General features: G+C 43.0%; 1 protein-coding gene across 1 annotated transcript in view; it reads left to right on the top strand.

Moving 5' to 3' along the window:
* Positions 1–8,245: 8,245 nt before the first annotated feature.
* Positions 8,246–18,614, top strand: part of LOC115807231 (leucine-rich repeat transmembrane neuronal protein 4) — an 81,397-nt gene continuing 71,028 nt past the window's right edge. The window contains exons 1-2 of the mRNA XM_030768101.1: positions 8,246–8,315; positions 12,387–13,942. Coding sequence (XP_030623961.1) covers positions 8,246–8,315; positions 12,387–13,942 — 1,626 coding nt within the window. The remainder of the gene's footprint in view (positions 8,316–12,386; positions 13,943–18,614) is intronic.

The raw sequence follows: 18,614 nt of genomic DNA, 5'->3' as shown, positions 1-18,614 counted from the left end.
GATTCACAGTTTGCAGTCCCTGTTACCGTTGGGAGATTTCTGTTTTACGAGGTTTGATCCTGCGCTATGAAAGAATGCACAGTCACCAGGTCGCGGATGCTAAACACTTTTAGCCTTTGTTTTCGGGATTGTCTGATTAACGGCCAACAAACACCCTCCCCCAACCCCACCCCCACGTTTGGTTACATTCATCATATAAACTGATGACACAATATGGTTTGGAAAAAAAAAAATACATAGATGGAAAAAAATTCCCATCCAATTCCCACTGGGTGCCCAAATTCAAGTTGAGAAATCTTGTATAACACCACAGTGCATAGGCGAGATTTTAGAGACTTAGAGGCTTTGCCAAAGTGGGTAGATTCATCCATCAAAGTTGGTGTACAATAAAAAGACTCCCACACAACTGTAACTTTGAGGTTACAGAGACCACATCAGACCGACGCCGTCTAATGGCCGTACCATATTCCTTAAGGCAAACGAAACTTTCAGTGATTATTTACGGTAGACTATCAGAGCATTGGAGTGGGTCCTATCTAATTAATTTTTACAGAGACGGAGAGGACTCAGGTGCTGTCAGTTGACATTACATAACCTACAGAAATTCACCCCCCCAAAAAAAAAGCTGGCAGAAAACCAGCATAGGTCAGAGTAAGCAACACAGGGCTGTTTTCAAGAAACGAGAAAGAATAAAAAAAAAAGAAAAAAGAAAACTTCATAATTTAATGATTAACAAGTTTTCAAATGTTTTAAAATTAACACATGAAATTGAACATAACGTCCCAAAGCTCTATCCGCCTTTCTGCTTTCACTGTTATGAGAGCTGGTGCAAATACACAGTGCTATCAAATCAATTACGCAGCCAACTTACAGAACGAAAGCCAGTCGATTCAAAGTGCCCCCCACCCCCTCGCATCCCCCCTCCCCCCCTCACCACGAGCTAGAATTCATCAGCTTTATTTCCCATTTGAAAACCAGCTGGCTAATTTACAGTGGAGTTCTGATCTTAATGCTGTCACTCATTACTCATTTGACTTTATGACAGTGGATTGATGGACAGGGCATGCAGGCAGGTTTTGAAGTAGAGGGAAGAAACATAATGATATGAATTCTCTCTGTCTTGTGAGCTTAATGTAGACAAATTACCACCAAAAGCGTCTCTGTGTTCCAACATCTTTTCCCTGCTCACGGCTAACCGGTACAAGGTATAAATTCTTTTTCAGACTTTTTTTTGGGGGCAAAATATGTTTTTAGCTGCAGGCAATCCACCTTAGAACTCCGGCACTTAAATACATTTACGTGACTGAGAGTTTAATACGACAGAGCAGGGATGAAGGGCAGGATGAAAATGAAGAAGAAGAAGAAGAAGAAGAAGAAGAAGAAGAAGAAGAAGATGATGAATTATGCTCCTATTTTTTTTTGGTTCATTGCACCTCACCATTGCTGTGTATTGTTCTTCTCCTCAAAATGCAGCACCGCCCCAGATGCACCCCTTTAAAAATGCACAGGACCTCCTTGTGGATTCTTCACACCTTCTTCCAGCCATTCACTCACACACACACACACACACATACACACACACACACTGACAGCATCAGCCATTCCAGACACACAGACCTCAGCGGTGTAAATTATTCAGCTGTGCTTGCTGCAGGGTGCACGAGAATCATAAATCGCCACAATCCATGGCTATTTCAGAGAGGTGACTGCAGTTAAACAAAGCTCAAATCAATAGACTAAAAAAACAAAGTTACCTCTTACACCTACTCCCCTCTAAAAAAAACCCCCAAAACTAAACAAAAAAAATAAATAAATAAAATAAAACAAAAGACAAAACCATCAGAGATGCACTTGCGACTCCTTATGTTTTAAACATAGCTGATTTTGACATGCAGGTAACGGCACAGTGCTCCCGTGGAACAAGGTGCTTGACTTGGCTGGGCTTCAGAGCTGGACCAAACCTAAAAAATGCAAAGCAAGCTGACGCCTTTTGCTAAATGGCTTTAATTATGCATGGCTTCTGGGGCAAAAGTGTCCTATTCTACCTGAATGAGTATTTCTCTTGTGTTTTCACCAGTCACCACCATGCTGAGAGAGAGAGAGAGAGAGAGAGAGAGAGAGAGAAAAAACAGTTCACTCCTTCACGCTCTCATTTTATCCAGTGCAACAACAATGGAATCGCCAAGCATTCAAAAACACAAAGTAATTTAACAAATTTAAACTTTCTCTGTATCTTTGTATTTGGAGCGTTGGCACAGAATCAGGTGACTCATTAGATTAATAGGCACCATACGCGCTTCTTTAAATGCTTTTAAGAAATCAGGCTTATGTAAATTAGATACAGTTAAATGAGTTTCAATAAACATAATTCAACATTCGAAACGGAGAACGGTCATAAAATTGATCTATAACCTCCAGTTTAGGCTGAAAAATAAAACATCTGATTGTAAAGTCCCTTCCCTTCACAGCAGACTGGGGGACCAGTTTTGCCTGCTGATTTCTGCCCGATCAGTTTTCCTGGCTGAAACAGGGGTTCAGACAGCTGACGTTAGTGAGTCTCTTTGGCTCATGAACACTGTACACAGTCAAAGATTAGTTAAAATCCTCCAACCAAACTGCAGTAAACTGATGCATCATTCTTCAAACATAAACGACCAAACTCATCAGTGACTGTCTCTTCAGTTCGCTTCAGTGGAAGGTGAAGAGTGAGCTGTATGGATGCAGCGAAATGTTAAGCATCAACATTTTTCATTGTCACAAGTCCTTAATGTAATAAATTATGAAGGAAGAGGTGAGGAGAGGAGAGTTTTTAGGCACCTGCTGAATTTATCATGCTGTTAATAAATTTACCTTTGGGAAACTTCTGCTGTAAGACAGCAAATGCATACCTTGTTAACAACATCTGCCAATCTCAGCAAAAACCACCCCCCGCCCGATTCTCTTCCATTTCAGGCAAAGTGACACTATTATAATGTCTGAGATCCCCCTTACACCCCCCACCCCCCACCCCACACACACATGCACCCAAACTTCACCCCCACCGCAAACGGACTCTAACCCAAAGACTCTCACCAAGCAACACCCATCCATTACGCATTACTGGTATATACCAGTGGCAGCGCCAACTGCAGAATCAAACGTTACAGTCCTTACCTATCCCTCAATGAAAACTCATGGATAAGACCAGAAATACATGGAGCAAGTCTTGATAAATAATAATAATAATAACCACATTGTATCAGATAGTTGGATAATGCTGGTAGGTCTCAGGAATGATACCTGTGTGACTGCACGGTGAGCTGGCAACCTGGAGATGGAGTGACGACTGGCTGGTTTGGAAAACAGATGCCAGGGCGTAGATGGATGCGCTTGGCAGACTACGTCCAGGTTTAGCGAGGCAGTTTGCAGTCTAATTACACACAGCAGGAGTCACCTTCCTCAGACCTCTTAATGTTTCAGCACACACACACACACACACACACACACACATGCACACGCGCACACACGCAAACGCGCACACACAAACAAACACACACGCGCGCACACACAAACACACACGCACACACACACGCACACACACCCGCGTACGAACACACACACACACACGCACACACACATACACATGCATGCAAATGCACACTCTCGCGCATGCACGCGCACACACACTCACACACACACACACACACACACACACACACACACACACACACACAGACACACACACTGCCTTAACTCAGGCCAGCAATCAACATACCAATTTACAGCTCAGATGATGATCAACAGTTGAATAGGCACCACTTCATTGTGCTGAGTGTTCATAAGGAGAGGTGCCTGTAAAGGCGAGAACATGTGTCTCTGCGGTCTGAAATATTAGCTTTTAGGTCTGCACCTAATCACATTAACTGATAAGGCCCATCTGAAGAGCTGCTTTCACAAAGTCTTCTTTTGCTCCAAACGAGTGCGATAGCTCTCAAAGTTTCCGTTACGCTGTTCTGCTTTAAAGTCGACTGATTCCTAAGAGTAAAATAATCAAGGTTTGCCGATGATTAGAAATTAGGATTCCTTACAAAACCTTCGCTCTTCCTTAATGCTCTCTTGTAATGTAAGTACTACAGGCCTGGGAAGAGGACAGAGCATGTTCCATCGCTGTATCTAGACATAAAGAATTTGAGAAACATGTCTTTTTTTCTTATACGCCATTTCTCTCAGAGCATCCGTATTTTGACTTTTTTCAATATGCGGAATGCTCATTAAATAAACAGATACAATGAGAAATGTTAGACTCTGACAATAAAAAGCGAGATGATTATGGTTGAGACAAACGTGATTCAGTCGTGTATCGGAGTGCTAATTTGTTGAAGTTTTCTTGGAAGCTTAGGGACGGCTTTTCTTGAGGAAAACACTCGTATTTCTAAAAGATTTTCCTGCAGATGAACCTTAGCCAAAAATCTGTACAAATTTACTTGGCACAACAACACGTCTCCTCAGCTCATCCTGATGGCCTCTCTCCCACCTCTCCCAGCACCTCCCTCTATTCAATACTCCTCACTGTTTTACTCGTATGCCTATTCAATACTCTTCACTGATTTACATGCATGCCTATTCAATACTCCTCGCTGATTTACTTACATGCCTATTAAATACTCCTCACTGATTTACATAAACGCCTATTCAATACTCCTCACTGTTTTACATGCATGCCTGTTCAATACTCATCGCTGATTTACTTACATGCATGCCTATTAAATACTCCTCATTGATTTACATAAACGCCTATTCAATACTCTTCACTGATTTACATACATGCCTATTCAATACTCCTCACTGATTTACTTACATGCCTATTCAGTACTCCTCACTGTTTTACATACATGCCCATTCAGTACTCTTCACTGATTTACATACATGCCCATTCAATACTCCTCACTGTTTTACATACATGCCTATTCAATACTCTTCATTGATTTACATGCATGCCTATTCAATACTCCTCACTGATTTACATGCATGCCTATTCAATACTCCTCACTGTTTTACATGCATGCCTATTCAATACTCCTCACTGTTTTACATGCATGCCTTTCCTGTTTCGACCCATTGGATTTCTGGGCTTTCATGTGAAGGACTCTTGGCATGTGGAATCAGGATTTTGACAGCACGGCTGTATCAGCAGAAGCCTGACCCATAATTTGTCATGGTTTTAGCCTCTCTGTGTAACTGTCAGCCCCAAACGGACCTGACTGCTGAACCGTCAACACACAATGCCTGCATTGTTACTGTTTATTTGCATCGAGAATCATACAGAAGACGTCCGCAACCATAGGAAGCCAAAGTACTGGAGGAAAACTGTTCTGCTGGATGAAACATGGCTTTCCCTCTCATTTACTGGGTCCAGGTTCTGCTTTTTGCTCCTGGTTTAGTTCTATCAGGTTCCATATGTCAGATCTCATGTAAAGCTAATCTCCACAACCTTTGGTTCGCTGTTTGTGCCACGGAGCGCCAGATTGGACCACAGCTTGACGTAAAGGTTATTAAAGTCACCAACACACACTTTCCCACATTTCCTGATCCCAGTATGACAACACTGGAACCACAGTCACAAACAAACCCAAACCTGTTTGAAGAAAACACATGTTTTGTTTCATTTGGTTTTGTTTGTTTGTTTGTTTGTTTTGTTTTGTTTTTTTGGGGGGGTTTTTTTTGGCTCAATTTATTCACTGAAGACATTTCTCTCTCTCTCTCTCTCTCTCTCTCTCTCTCTATCTATCTCTGAGACCTATTTTATGTGATTCCAGAAAATGATGTACCCACTGTTGTATTCAAATGGGATCATTTTTTGACAGAGATAAACACACTACGCAGCAAAAAAAAAAACAAAAACAAAAAAAAAACCCATTGCACTCTTGCATGTGAAAAAGGAGAAGTGAGAAGAGAGATTGCCATCACCATGGAGATGATCTCCCAGTGAACACCCTGTCACAACCGCTTACACACAGCACTTCCTCACAGCAACACTCAACTTCTACGGCTCTCGCTTTACCATCTACTTCTTAATAGTCGCGGACAGATAGTGGAAGATGGAACAAAGGGAACTCTCACCATTTCTCTTCAGGTTCCAGCTCTTACTCCCTCTGCACATTCTAATCCTCAGGGGGGTTTGCTCAGGTTATGACCGCTTTCAGGTGCATTCCGTCTCTGGGTAAAAACGTGCAGGATGTTAGGCTTCAGACTCCTAAAAAAAAAAAAAAAAGCAGTAGTTTAAAAAACAGAGAAATCAAAAATAGAGATTGCAGCTTGTAACACCTGAGATGTGGGCCAGTTATCTTCATACGAACTGAAGGTGAATGACATTGTGGTAAAATGATCCGCAGTGAAATCAGAGCTTTAGATTTGCAGAGCTGCAGTGTCATAATGTCACGGACCAGTCATCGTTTGCTGCTCTCTGCTTTCGGTTGTTAAGCTTTAACCAGAGTACAGAAAATACTGCCTATTAGTCAGACTGGGTAGAGATGAGGTGTGTAATGTGAGATTCAGTAAGGTGTGTGATTTTTTTCTTTCTTTTTTTTTTTTTTATAGAGGATGAGTGTCAGAAACTGTGTCAGGCTTCATTTAGAGAAATGTGCTGAGGCCAGGTAAATTTCATACTGCAGAGACTGAGCAGCAAAAGAAAAAAAAAATATTTCAGAAGAAAACTGTGTACTAACAGAATCTTAACAGTACATTTGATCACATATCCCAGTGTGTCACCAACTGAGAAGTGGTATGTGTCATAAAACAACAAAGACCCATATGAGTAATTAAAAATTGCTGATATCCAAAAAAAAAAGCCTAATATTTTCAAACGAAGCAACTATCTATCTATCTATCTATCTATCTATCTATCTATCTATCTATCTATCTATCTATCTGTCTGTCTGTCTGTCTGTCTGTCTGTCTATCTGTCTGTCTTTGTTTGCCTGGCTGTGATAGGACTATGAAACTTTGGAGTCTCATAGTTGGAGTCAGACTGCTGGCGTTCTGCACTGAGACTAATCTCTCTCTCTCTAAACACCCTGGGCCTCCAGGGAGCAAGGGACTGACGACTTGAGATTACCACCCATATTTTAAAGTAAATCATAAGATAACGAAGCCAACACGTGAACATCAACAAACGGTGTGACACTGTTAAACCAGGTGTGTGTGTGTGTGTGCGCGTACATGTTAATGTTTTAATGTATGATAATCTCTTAAAACGACAACGACAGCCAGTGTAATTCATAACCCCCTGAGGATATCACCTCTTCTATAAATGTAGTCATTGTGGCTGTGTGTCTTTGAGTTGTACTATGCGCGGAACGTGGACTGAATGTTATTAGCCAGCATCTATTGTACTGAATAAAGAGTCGGAGATTTAGCCCATTGTTTACAGGGAACGGTAAGTGATAAGGACGGTCGGAGCTTCATTGACTGCAGAAGCGTGACAGAGTCACCGCTTTGCATTATGATTAACTTTACAGGCCTGCTCCTCCCAGTGTTGTGGCGACTTGTCAGATCAAAAGCAGCAGGGAAGCATCAGAAGTATGGTGACATATTCTTGAAGCTGATGTGCTCACTGAATTCACCTTTGATACTCCAGTAATGAGCTCTCCCTCACACATGCGTAAGGATTAGAAAGAGAGAGTGAGAGAGGGAGAGAGAAAAACCCGATGCGGCGCATTGAGCCACGACTGTCTACTCACCAGAAGAGGGCATTGGGATTCTGTCTGACAAAGTTATTCGGTGAAATTCAGACGTGATGCTAAGCACTCAAACGCCCTCCGCATCTCTGAACTGTGCATCGGAATCACGCTGGAAAGATATTTTTTCACATTGGAAATTGTAAAATTTAACGTCTTAGTTCCATCTCTGTCGGTAAGGATTGTATGATCATAGTTAGCTAACATAACCCGAATTTAAAACAAACAGTTGCGTTTTAAGAAGAAAATCTGGAATTCACCGCTTTATTCTCTCGGGAGAGACGTTATTTGCGCAGTATGCCACAATGGATAACTGGTGCGCGATGAGAACGTTTCGTTTGGTTTTCCTTAACTTTGCCTGGAGGCTTGTCTTTTCTAACTTGGATGTGGAGTAGTCAAAAATCACTGGCGCTGATTGTTACCAGCAGTATTCCACAATACTGGGGACCGTCTCGGGCATTTTTAAGGGTAGTCCTTTGCAAAAAAAAAAATTTGGCGCGTATTTCTGCTCTCTTCTCATCTTTTGCGACATGTTACATGGTCAGACGAAAATTGGTACAGACGGAAACGAGGAACCTTTTGCTCGTCTGCTATCCGGAGGTACAGGCAGGCAGGTGCGCGTTGGAATCAGCGGCTGCGCGAAGCTGCATTGGGTCGTGGACCAGAACCGAATCGTCTAAAAGGAACTCGAGTCATGCGGACTTGGGTATCTGGCGATAAAAGGCTCTAGAACCAGAGGACAGGAGTTGACATACACACGGTCATGGGTAAGTGCAAACATCTCAAAGTGTTACATCAACCTGACGAAATCAGACAGTGTTCGCATTCGTATCTCGGTAGCCTACATTAATCCTGCCCGTCAAACGCTGGCTAGTGGAAAAAACAAGTAATTGCAGCTCAGTCCATCATTCAATTAATCTCTTTTGCGGTTTTATAGGTTAAAAAGTAACATGCAAATGTTAAACGTCGTGAAATCGCATATATACTGTTCTGTATTCAGCGATGCCAACCTGTTTGCGTGGAAAAAAAAAACTCTGCATGTGTGTGATCGACAGCTGAGCTGATTTGAATACAGATCACTTAAGTTTGCCAAGTGTTTTCATGAGATACGTTCTATGAATTTTTTTGGAGATTTGTTAACGCAAGCGCAGCCGGCCACTGGTTTATCGACGATTGTGAGTCTGTCCATCCTTTACTGGTTTACCCAGCACACCGACATCGGATCATTGACTGACACTAGGATGCTAATCGGCTCTAATTTTGGAAGCCAGTCAAGTTTATAGAGCGTGGCCATGCATAATTATCAATAGATTCGAGGTTCCTCCTCCTTAACGTCCATTGATGCCGGTTTGTGTCGATGTCAACATGCAAATTGAAACATACATTTACCTTGAGCTCGAGAGTCTTTTCAGTTTTTTTTTCCTTCCAAAAGAAAGAGTAGCCTATTTAGAGTTTCGTATATAATGTAGTTTAGTCGCCTTTTGGAAATCTGCATTATAAATCACATATGTATTTTTATGCGTGTGTGTGTGTGTGAGAGAGAGAGAGAGAGAGAGAGAGAGAGAATGTTGAGCTTCACAGTGTATACTCCCCCGCTATTTCAGGAGCGTTTTGTTTTTCCTCAAATGTTGACACGGCACCTACCATCAAGATTAGATGCAAAAACTGTTGTTTTGAATTTCGGAGCTACAGAAACATCTTCAGAGCATTGCAAGCAAAACGAAGGAAAAAGCCCTCGCAGAAACGCATTGCATCAAAACCGATTTTAAAGATTCAAAGAAACACAATACACTGATAACAGTGTGCCCTAATAGCGAATATTTCTTTTGTCAATAAATTATATAACCAGTGCGAATATTTGACTTGACATATTTTATTTGAATAACTTCCTCAGTATAGTCTGTTATAGAAGACTTCACCATAACAATACGGATTACATTATTCTGTCTTGTGTTCGCTGAGTGAATTATATCACGATAATACTTAATCACGAGTCAAAAACTGCCAGCAGTCTCGCATTAGTCTTACAATGGTAGACGGTTGCTTGAATTGCTTGGCTGGGGTATACCGGTACATGTGTAGTGAGTTTGCGTTGTATTTAGCTTATTATTCGTTCTTGTTGTCAAGTTTTTAGGGATGAGTGATAACTACTTCATGTCTGCACGGTAATGCGGGGTTTGTTACAGTGAAAGGTGAAGAGTATGTCGGCTCACAGGGTTGTGCACTTTGTCTATGACGTTGAGGTGAAATGACATTAAACAGAAGAATAGTTCACCGTTCCAGCAGTGAAGTTTTACTACACGGTCGTGAGGAGTTGTTCTGGACAGTGTTTAGGCTTGTGATTTTCTGACACATCCGTCTTGGTGCTTGAATCTTTCTTCAGGCAGTTCATTCATTGGCACCTCAGGGATGTCTATTAACGATGACCATATTTACAGTAATTGCTATGTCACCGTTTCTACCCTAGGCCCGACTGGTCCATTGTACTCTTCACCTTATTTTATATGTAGATGGGATTTTTCCCAAATATTTCTCTGCTTCATGCGAGGCTTCATTGGTATTTGGGGAAGGGGGTTAGATGACTTCTGCTCTCCCTTAGAGCTTTACACTGCTACAACCCCAAAATGTTGGCTACATTGTTTGCTTGAAGGTTACATAAGTTGAACTGGTCTTATTATTGAATTTATTCTAATATAGTCTTTACCTGCAAGATTTCCCATCAGTCCTGGCTGTAGAAATGACATATTTTTTACTGAATATAATACACACACACACACACACACACACACACACACACACACACACACATATCTATATATACAGTATATGTTTCAGAGGTTCTTAGAGCTCAGAAGAGGTGATGTTTATATCTGAAGTGCACATGGGCTTGGTGAGAGTGAATGCCTGCCTGCCACTTGCACAGGATTGCACTGAGAGTTTATTCCTGTGGTCAACCTGCACAGGCCTTCAGTGAAGATCAGTGCCTATGTGTGAAGTGCACAGGGTTTTTGATGAAAGTTAATACCTGTGTGTGAACAGCACAGGGTTTTGGTGAGAGTTCATGCCTTTTGTCTGACCTAAAAAAGATGTGATAGCTGTGCTTAACTGCAGAACCTTTAACTATCTGGTTGTGGTTCAGTGAGGGAAGACACCCCCCCCCCCCCCCCCCCCCCCACATTGATACACTTTCAGAATTGTGTACACTAGTGGCATCTCCTGGCTGAGCAGTGGTTCATTTTTATGAGTTGTCCTCTCCTAGGCTTAGATATCTGCGGCCACTGAGGCAAGCATGGGAGATTGGTAAGGGTGACTCAACCATGCCTGTCTTTTTTATACCAGAGGTACCGTGAGAGTAAACCAGATAGCTGATGTTTAGGATGCTGCATGGCTCCTACTGAATGGCTTTTTCATTATTTGTTATAAGACAGTATGTTTGAAGACCCCATAGCATTTACAGATGGTAGTTCTGGTCAATCGTTATTTAATATTCCATCATAATGTTTTATTCACTATATATCAGAAGTTGCATTTAATGAAATATCTTGCTTTGAAATCAATGAGACCTGCAAAAAAAAAAAATTTTTTTGATGCTACATCCCAGGTAGTTAGGCTGGGGTCTAATATCTACTCTATAGTGGGAAAACAGGCTTTGTAAGACTATCAGGTACAAACAGAATAATAATCAAACTGCTTTGTAAAATACACATGACCTTTTTTGGCAAATGTGTGTGTGGAGACTAGAGGTAGGATGTATACCCACTGTCAAAGCAGCACTTTACGTGGGCTCACAAAAGCATAATTGCACTTTGTTTGAGAACATATTTTTATAGGAGGTGAACATTGCAGCAATTGTAACCAGAGAATATTGTGTTTGTTTTGTGTTGTGGTACAAATTTAGATGTATTCATTGTGCTTGAAATCATTAGCTTGGTATTAAATGCACTAGTATTAAAGCAGAGAATTACAGTTGTCCCTTGGTATCTGCGGGGGATTGGTTCCCGGACCCCCCACGAATACCAAAATGCGTGGATGCTCAAGTCCCTTATATAAAATGGCATAGTATTTGCATATAACTGATGCAGACGCTCCCATATATTTTAAATCATCTCTATATTGACTATAACACCTAATACAATGCTATGTACATAGCTGTTGTACTGTATTGTTTGGGGAATAATGACAAGAAATTATTTTCTCATTGAGAGATAGCACTTTACGCACCCTTTGAAGGATTGCTTTCGACCACTTAACTGCGTTTTAAGAGCCATTTTTTCGCAGAAACAAGGGGTGCACACAGCACAAGTAGTGATCGAATGAGACGTGAGGCAAACAATGCTCAAAAACAGGTGCTGGAGATAGACGGAGGATCTGGAAAATGGTGGGAGGCTACAGCAGGGTATGCCCACACATCACTTTATTCATGTGGATTCAGCGTAGCGCTTGGCGTGTGGCAAAATTCAAGTTTTGCTTTTTTGGAACTTTCTGAATTTTTTTTTTCTTGTTATTCGAATATTTTCAATCCGAGGTTGGTTGTGGAACCCCCAGATACGGAGGGCCGACTGTACGTTTAAACTGTCATTTAGCGCCTGATTGGCTATTACAACGTGTTCTCTGCCTTTAATGAAGAGTCTAACTCTGCTTTTTCCCCCCCTCTGTTTTATTCACCTTCAGGTCCTGCCACGCGACGTCGGTGGTTCATGGTGCCACTGTTGATGCAGGCATGGCTCTCAGCGACCCCGTGCTTGGGTGAACGCCCATGCCCCAAGAGCTGTCGGTGTGATGGCAAGATTGTTTACTGTGAGTCCAATGCCTTTCGCGACGTCCCCAAGAACCTCTCTGGTGGGTGCCAAGGGCTGTCTCTGCGCTACAACAGCTTGGCGAGCTTGCGCGCAGGCCAGTTCGTTGGTCTCAATCAGCTGATATGGCTCTACTTGGATCACAACTACATCGCGAGTGTCGATGCTCGAGCCTTTCAGGGAATCCGGAGGCTCAAAGAGCTGATCCTGAGCTCCAACAAGATCACAATGCTCCATAATACCACTTTCCATCCGGTCCCAAACCTTCGAAACTTGGACCTGTCTTACAACAAGCTCCAGGCGCTGCAGCCGGGCCAGTTCCAGGGTCTGCGCAAGCTGCTTAGCTTGCACATGCGTTCCAACTCCCTGAAGAACCTCCCCACGCGCCTTTTCCAGGACTGCCGCAACCTTGAGTTTCTTGACTTTGGCTACAACCGCCTGCGCAGCATCACACGCAATGCCTTCTCAGGCCTTCTCAAGTTGACCGAGCTGCACCTCGAGCACAACCAGTTCTCGAAAATCAACTTTTCCCACTTCCCTCGGCTCTACAACCTCCGAGCGCTCTACCTGCAGTGGAACAGGATCCGCTCCATGAGCCAGGGACTCACTTGGACCTGGTCGTCCGTACAGAAGCTGGACCTTTCTGGAAATGATCTGCAGGAGCTGGATCCTGAAGTTTACCAGTGTCTGCCCAACTTGCAGACGCTCAACCTGGATTCCAACAAGTTGGCCAATGTGTCTCAGGAAGTTGTGGCGGCCTGGACATCCTTGACCACCATCAGCTTGGCGGGTAACATGTGGGACTGTGGTCCTGCTGTCTGTCCCCTGGTTGCCTGGCTGAGGAACTTCCGTGGAAACAAGGAGACGACCATGATTTGCGCAGCTCCCAAGGAAGTTCAAGGTGAGAAGGTCATGGATGCTGTGGAGGCTCATGGCGTATGCAGGATGATGCCTACTATGCCTTTTACTTCCAGTTCTGTATCCACTCCCTCCAACGATCCTGCCAAAACAGAGCTTGTTCCCACTCCTTTCTCTGGTGGCAGCAGGAGCGAACAGGGAACAACCCTGCTAGGCTTTAGCCCTTCATCGCCATCCCTGCCTGTGGCCCCACCTCCTGAGCAAGACTACGAGCCAGTGTCCTTCCACAAAATTGTGGCCGGGAGTGTTGCCCTCTTTCTGTCGGTTGCCATGATCCTGCTGGTGATTTACGTTTCATGGAAGCGCTACCCAAGCAGCGTTAAGCAGCTCCAGGAGAACTCGGCCGCAGCCCGCAAGAGACGGAAAAAGGCCCGAGAGACGGAGCGTACGCTGAGCACCCCATTGCAGGAATACTATGTGGACTACAAACCTTCGAACTCAGAGGCCACAGATGTCCTGGTTAATGGAACAGGACCATGCACCTACACTATATCTGGCTCCAGAGAGTGCGAGGTATGACCCTGCCACACTGCTACTTTTAAACAAATGAATAAATAAATGAAAGAGGTATTTCTACCGCAGAACAGCCAAAGGTAGATGTCTCTGATGCTTTTCAGGAAAATACACTTAGGATATTTTTATCTACATCTGCCTACCTTGTCTGCTGGCTAAGTGTCCTTTTGCAGGTGGAATAGGAGTGCACCCTGGCAGTATGTTGTGGAGATACTTCTTTTTTTTTTTTGCCTCCCCCAAACTGTCCTTTGTTGAATCCTGATACTTACTGTCCAGATTTTGTTGGTCACAAGAGAGATCTTCCACATATTCATCATGTTGTTGGTTGCTATTGAAATGAGTTGTATTTACATGTGAATGCATTGTGTAACCAGTAAATGCATCAGCTCACATTTTCTATTCGGAATAATTACTCATACTAACTAACCCTGGAGCCTCATTGTAGGATACGACAGCTTGTCCTGTGAATTCTGAGCACCGGCTCCACCTACTCAATTATTCCTTACAAAGACACATTCTTGTTTTCCACAGTAGATTGAGCATCACCTAGAGCTGAATTTTTGTCCTCAGTGATCACATTTGCCTTTAGTAGTAGGCGGTTTACGTTTTGGACAGATGTCAGAAGGTCATTCCTCTCCTCAGTACCCCTATGATTGTACAATTCAACTCGCAGTGGAGTAAGAACATCTAAACTCTAATTCTGTACCCAAATACTCAAGTCCTGTATTTTGTAATCCGGATATCTGGCCGTGGAGATTGGGATTCAGTCTGAAAAATACTGTGGTGCAGCTGTCAGTGCCGTTTTCTCAATGTTTTGATGTTTAGACTATAAATGACAAAGTCAGAAAATGCTAGCATGCTGATTTGTTGTCAGATATCATCGTTTACATGCCCACTATTGCCCTTTGTGGAGCTTTACAGTCTTGATAGTTTCCATGCATGGAAAAGTGTGAATGTATTTTCACAGACTCATAGTTGCTTAGGTGTAATTATATTCTCTCTCTCTCTTTGAAACGCCAAAGGCGCTTCAAAAGTGTTACTATTCAGAAGATCCCAGAAAGTCAAATTTAAATGATTAATTCGCCCCGCGTCAGCATATTAACATATTACCAGATATATGCAAACGCGGTAGTGTTTGTTTTTGAGTGAAGTTCATTAAACAAGATCAGTAACTGCTGAAAAACCAACAAAAAGCAAACATTTTTAATTATGCTGGCGGCAAGGTGGAAAAACAACGCAGACTTCTGCCTCAGCTGGTAAGCTTAACAGAATATGGTCGTATCTTCGGTTAGGCATGCAGGGGGACATCAAACGTTTACCGTTAGTGAAGAGCATTACTCTCATCCTCTTAATCCTATCTCTTATAGACTCTGGTTCTGTGCTGTCGGCTCTAGCTGCTCCGTTTGATCCGCCCTTAATGAGCGTGTTAGATCACCAATACGGCAACTGCGTTACCTGGAAAAGGGAGGCGAATTCCGCTTGTTCTCCTTTCTCTCCCACAGTCTTTTCCCAAAAAAAGTCTCATTAATGACACCAACGTTTTCTCCTCCAGGGAGATTGTCTCTTTCTTATTGCCTCCTTTCCTATGTGCCAAACTCCTTTTCGCCCTTTTCTGTTTTCCAGACCTTGGTCAGATAAGTACGTACAATATTTGAAAAGCTGGGCCTTGTCCCAGTCCTCCTACGTGGCTCCTCTACCTTGTGACCTCTTGACATGACAAATTATTTAAGAAACACGAACCCAAACATTGCTTGAGCGCTTTACAGAGTCTTCATCAAAACTGCCATCAACCCGATGCGTTAAGAAGGCAACAAGGTAAAGAGAACATTGTAGCGACACAGTACAAGGCCAAGTCATTCAAATACTTCAAATATTTATTTGACCCAGGTCTGCCGGAATCCTGGTTTCACAGTGCTTTGTCTGGCTCTCTCATTGCACTTGTAAAACAGTTTGTTTGTTTTTTTTTCTATCCAATCCAACTGAATTCAATTGAGGGGTGCTTCCTAGTTTTTATTTGGTATTTTTTAGAATTATATCACACCAGTCATGAGTAAATATGTTTTGTTTATATGAACTGATGGAATTTTCTGGCATTTGCAAGCATTGGGAGTCTGTGCTCCCTACGGCTAACAGGCCTGATAGCTCCATGAAGAGTGCCACAATTTCATCAAATGCAACCAGCGCCTCAGGCTCAGCCACAACGGAGCTCTTTGGGCCTGAGGCCAAGGAAGACAGTTGTGTCTGCGGCGACACAAACGCGTAAACCGGCCAACCGGCTGACAGGCACAAAGCCAGGCAGCCAATCAGGTTAGCGTGTGAGGTAAACGGGCTGGCAGTCGGGTCTAAGGTAATGACGAAGAGCGAACGCGTATGGAATACTGCGCAGACAGCGAACGCTGACCTGTTCTCACAGACCTCCCTTCCTTTTTACTGATCATTCCAGGGCCTTATGAAGAGATTTATACCAGACCACAAGATACTGATGTGTTCTTCCCTGGTCCCCTGAATTGTCAGGGCAACGCAGAGAGCGCAAACACTGACAGAGCAGATCTTTTTTGATACGTTCACACAGCTCAGGGCTTTTGTTCTTGTAATTCTCAGCTCGGCGGGCTTGGGTTAAAATGACCTATGCATTAAACTGACACACTTAGACAGAAAACACGAATCAGTGGCAAAGTACATAGTCTCTTTACTTTCGACTCCTAGACTTTCCTTTCCTAAGGCTTCTTACATCATGCAGTGGTCTGTCGCCTGTTTCTGATGACATAGACTGTGTCTGAACAAAACGCTCTATGTATTGAAGCTTCAGGGTTTTTTTTTGTTGTTGTTTTGTTTTGGGGGGTTTTTTGGGGTTCGGGAAAAGGGGGTTGATGTGGTTAGAGCGATAACAGGTTACGGCATTCGTTACACATTCATTACATTCGTCATTCCGCAATTACGAAATATGAAAGTTGCATGTTAAAGAGAACTGATCAATAGGATGCAATTCTTCCGGGTTGTTTTACCTGGCTCTTTTGTTTCTCTCTCGCCCACCGCAGGATTGCTGCATCAACTGTAATGTGGTTTGGCTGCTTTCCCAAACATCACACCGCACAGCTCATGATTGATGAGGGCTATTCTCTCTTTTGTGATTTGGTATTCTGCCTGCACATCTGACTTACAGGCATCTAACATCAAGGGAACGTGGTAGATTCAAACATACATCTGAGACTGCTCCTGTCACCAAACAACCAAAAAAAAAAAACAACCTGTGTTCACTTTGTGCCTCACAACCTTACTACAACTGACACAAGAAGTGAAACAAGACAGTAAAATAAGAGAGAGAGAGAGAGAGAGAGAGAGAGAGAGAGACATGCTGGGGAGAAAGAGGGAAGACAAAGATGGGTGTCGAGGGAGAGAAAAACAGACAAGGAGAGAGAGAGAAAGAAAGTGAGAAAGAGGAAGAGGTGTGGGGAGGAATGAGGAAGTGGGAAGGGGTTAGAGGGAGAGCTAAGGGGAAAAGCAGAGTGAATAAGAGAGAGAGAGAGAGAGAGAGAGAATGCTTGCTCAGTGAATTGACCCCACAGTGCTCTGAGAGGAATCCATCTCCTGGCTTTAACCTTGAGAGAGGCACATGCTTGACGTGGCGTGTATTCTTCACAGTAAATTATAATGCCCTCCTTCATCGATTTGGAATATTGAAGTAATAAAAGGTCTTCATTGGCAGAACTGACAATAACCGCATTTAGAATTAATTTACCCAACAACTCTACCAAGGTTCATTAGTAACCAGTGCTTAACTGACAGTGTTTTCAGCCATCCTTTAAACGTAAAGGGTCTGATGCCTGAGGCCAGTGCCCCTGCAGGACCATTACACTACACTCTTCAGCATGGTGAATGGTGACTTAACAGATGAGTAATACTTTCATCCAAACAGCCCTTAATTGAATGTATGGATGAAATGCCTCAGTGACAGTCAATGCCAGTCGCGTCTGCACTTCTGTATTTTTGATGCCAGAGAGGTTGTCGAATGGTTTTGCGATCGGTTCTGATTCAAATAGATAAGTAAATAAATAAATAAGTAAAGGCTCTCAGGGCTAGTGAGACGTGGTCATTTGCCTAATATGAGATGTTGTTGCTAAGCTACAGTGGAAAAGCAGTTTTGGTTGAATTCCAGTTGAACGGAGAGGATAAAAAAAGAGACACAGAGAGAGAGAGAGAAAGAGAGAAAGATCGAAGTTCGTTCCACTAATGAGCTCATGGTTCAGGGACAGAACCAGACCACAAGCATACGTCGCAAGACATTTAGCCAGTCCGTCTGTAAGGTTTCTGACCCCTTTAAGGATCAGTGAAAGAATACCCAAAGAATTCACGAGTTATTCTGAAAGGCTGGGAAAAAAAAAAATCCCAGACTGTCTGGACTAAAAAAAAGAACCCATGTCAGTGCAGTCACTCCTACGCCACAGTGGTCCGAAAGTGAAATTGTCTCTCCGGTTTTTGAACAGATCACGTCGTCGGGACTAAAAGAAAAACAGCCTTCTCTGATGAGTACATGGTGCAGGTGAAGTCTCACTGCCACTAGACCTTGAAGCATTTTCACTCACACTGGCATTTTCAGGTGCACAGCCCACTGGCTTTGTGTCACATTTGCATTAAGAGATTGACCTACAAACCTACTGCTGATGGGTACTGT

This window comes from Chanos chanos, chromosome 3, assembly GCF_902362185.1.
Source record: "Chanos chanos chromosome 3, fChaCha1.1, whole genome shotgun sequence".
Classification (NCBI taxonomy): Eukaryota; Metazoa; Chordata; class Actinopteri; order Gonorynchiformes; family Chanidae; genus Chanos; species Chanos chanos.
Note: the sequence above shows the minus strand (reverse complement) of the source record. Positions and strands in the feature narration are given on the sequence as shown.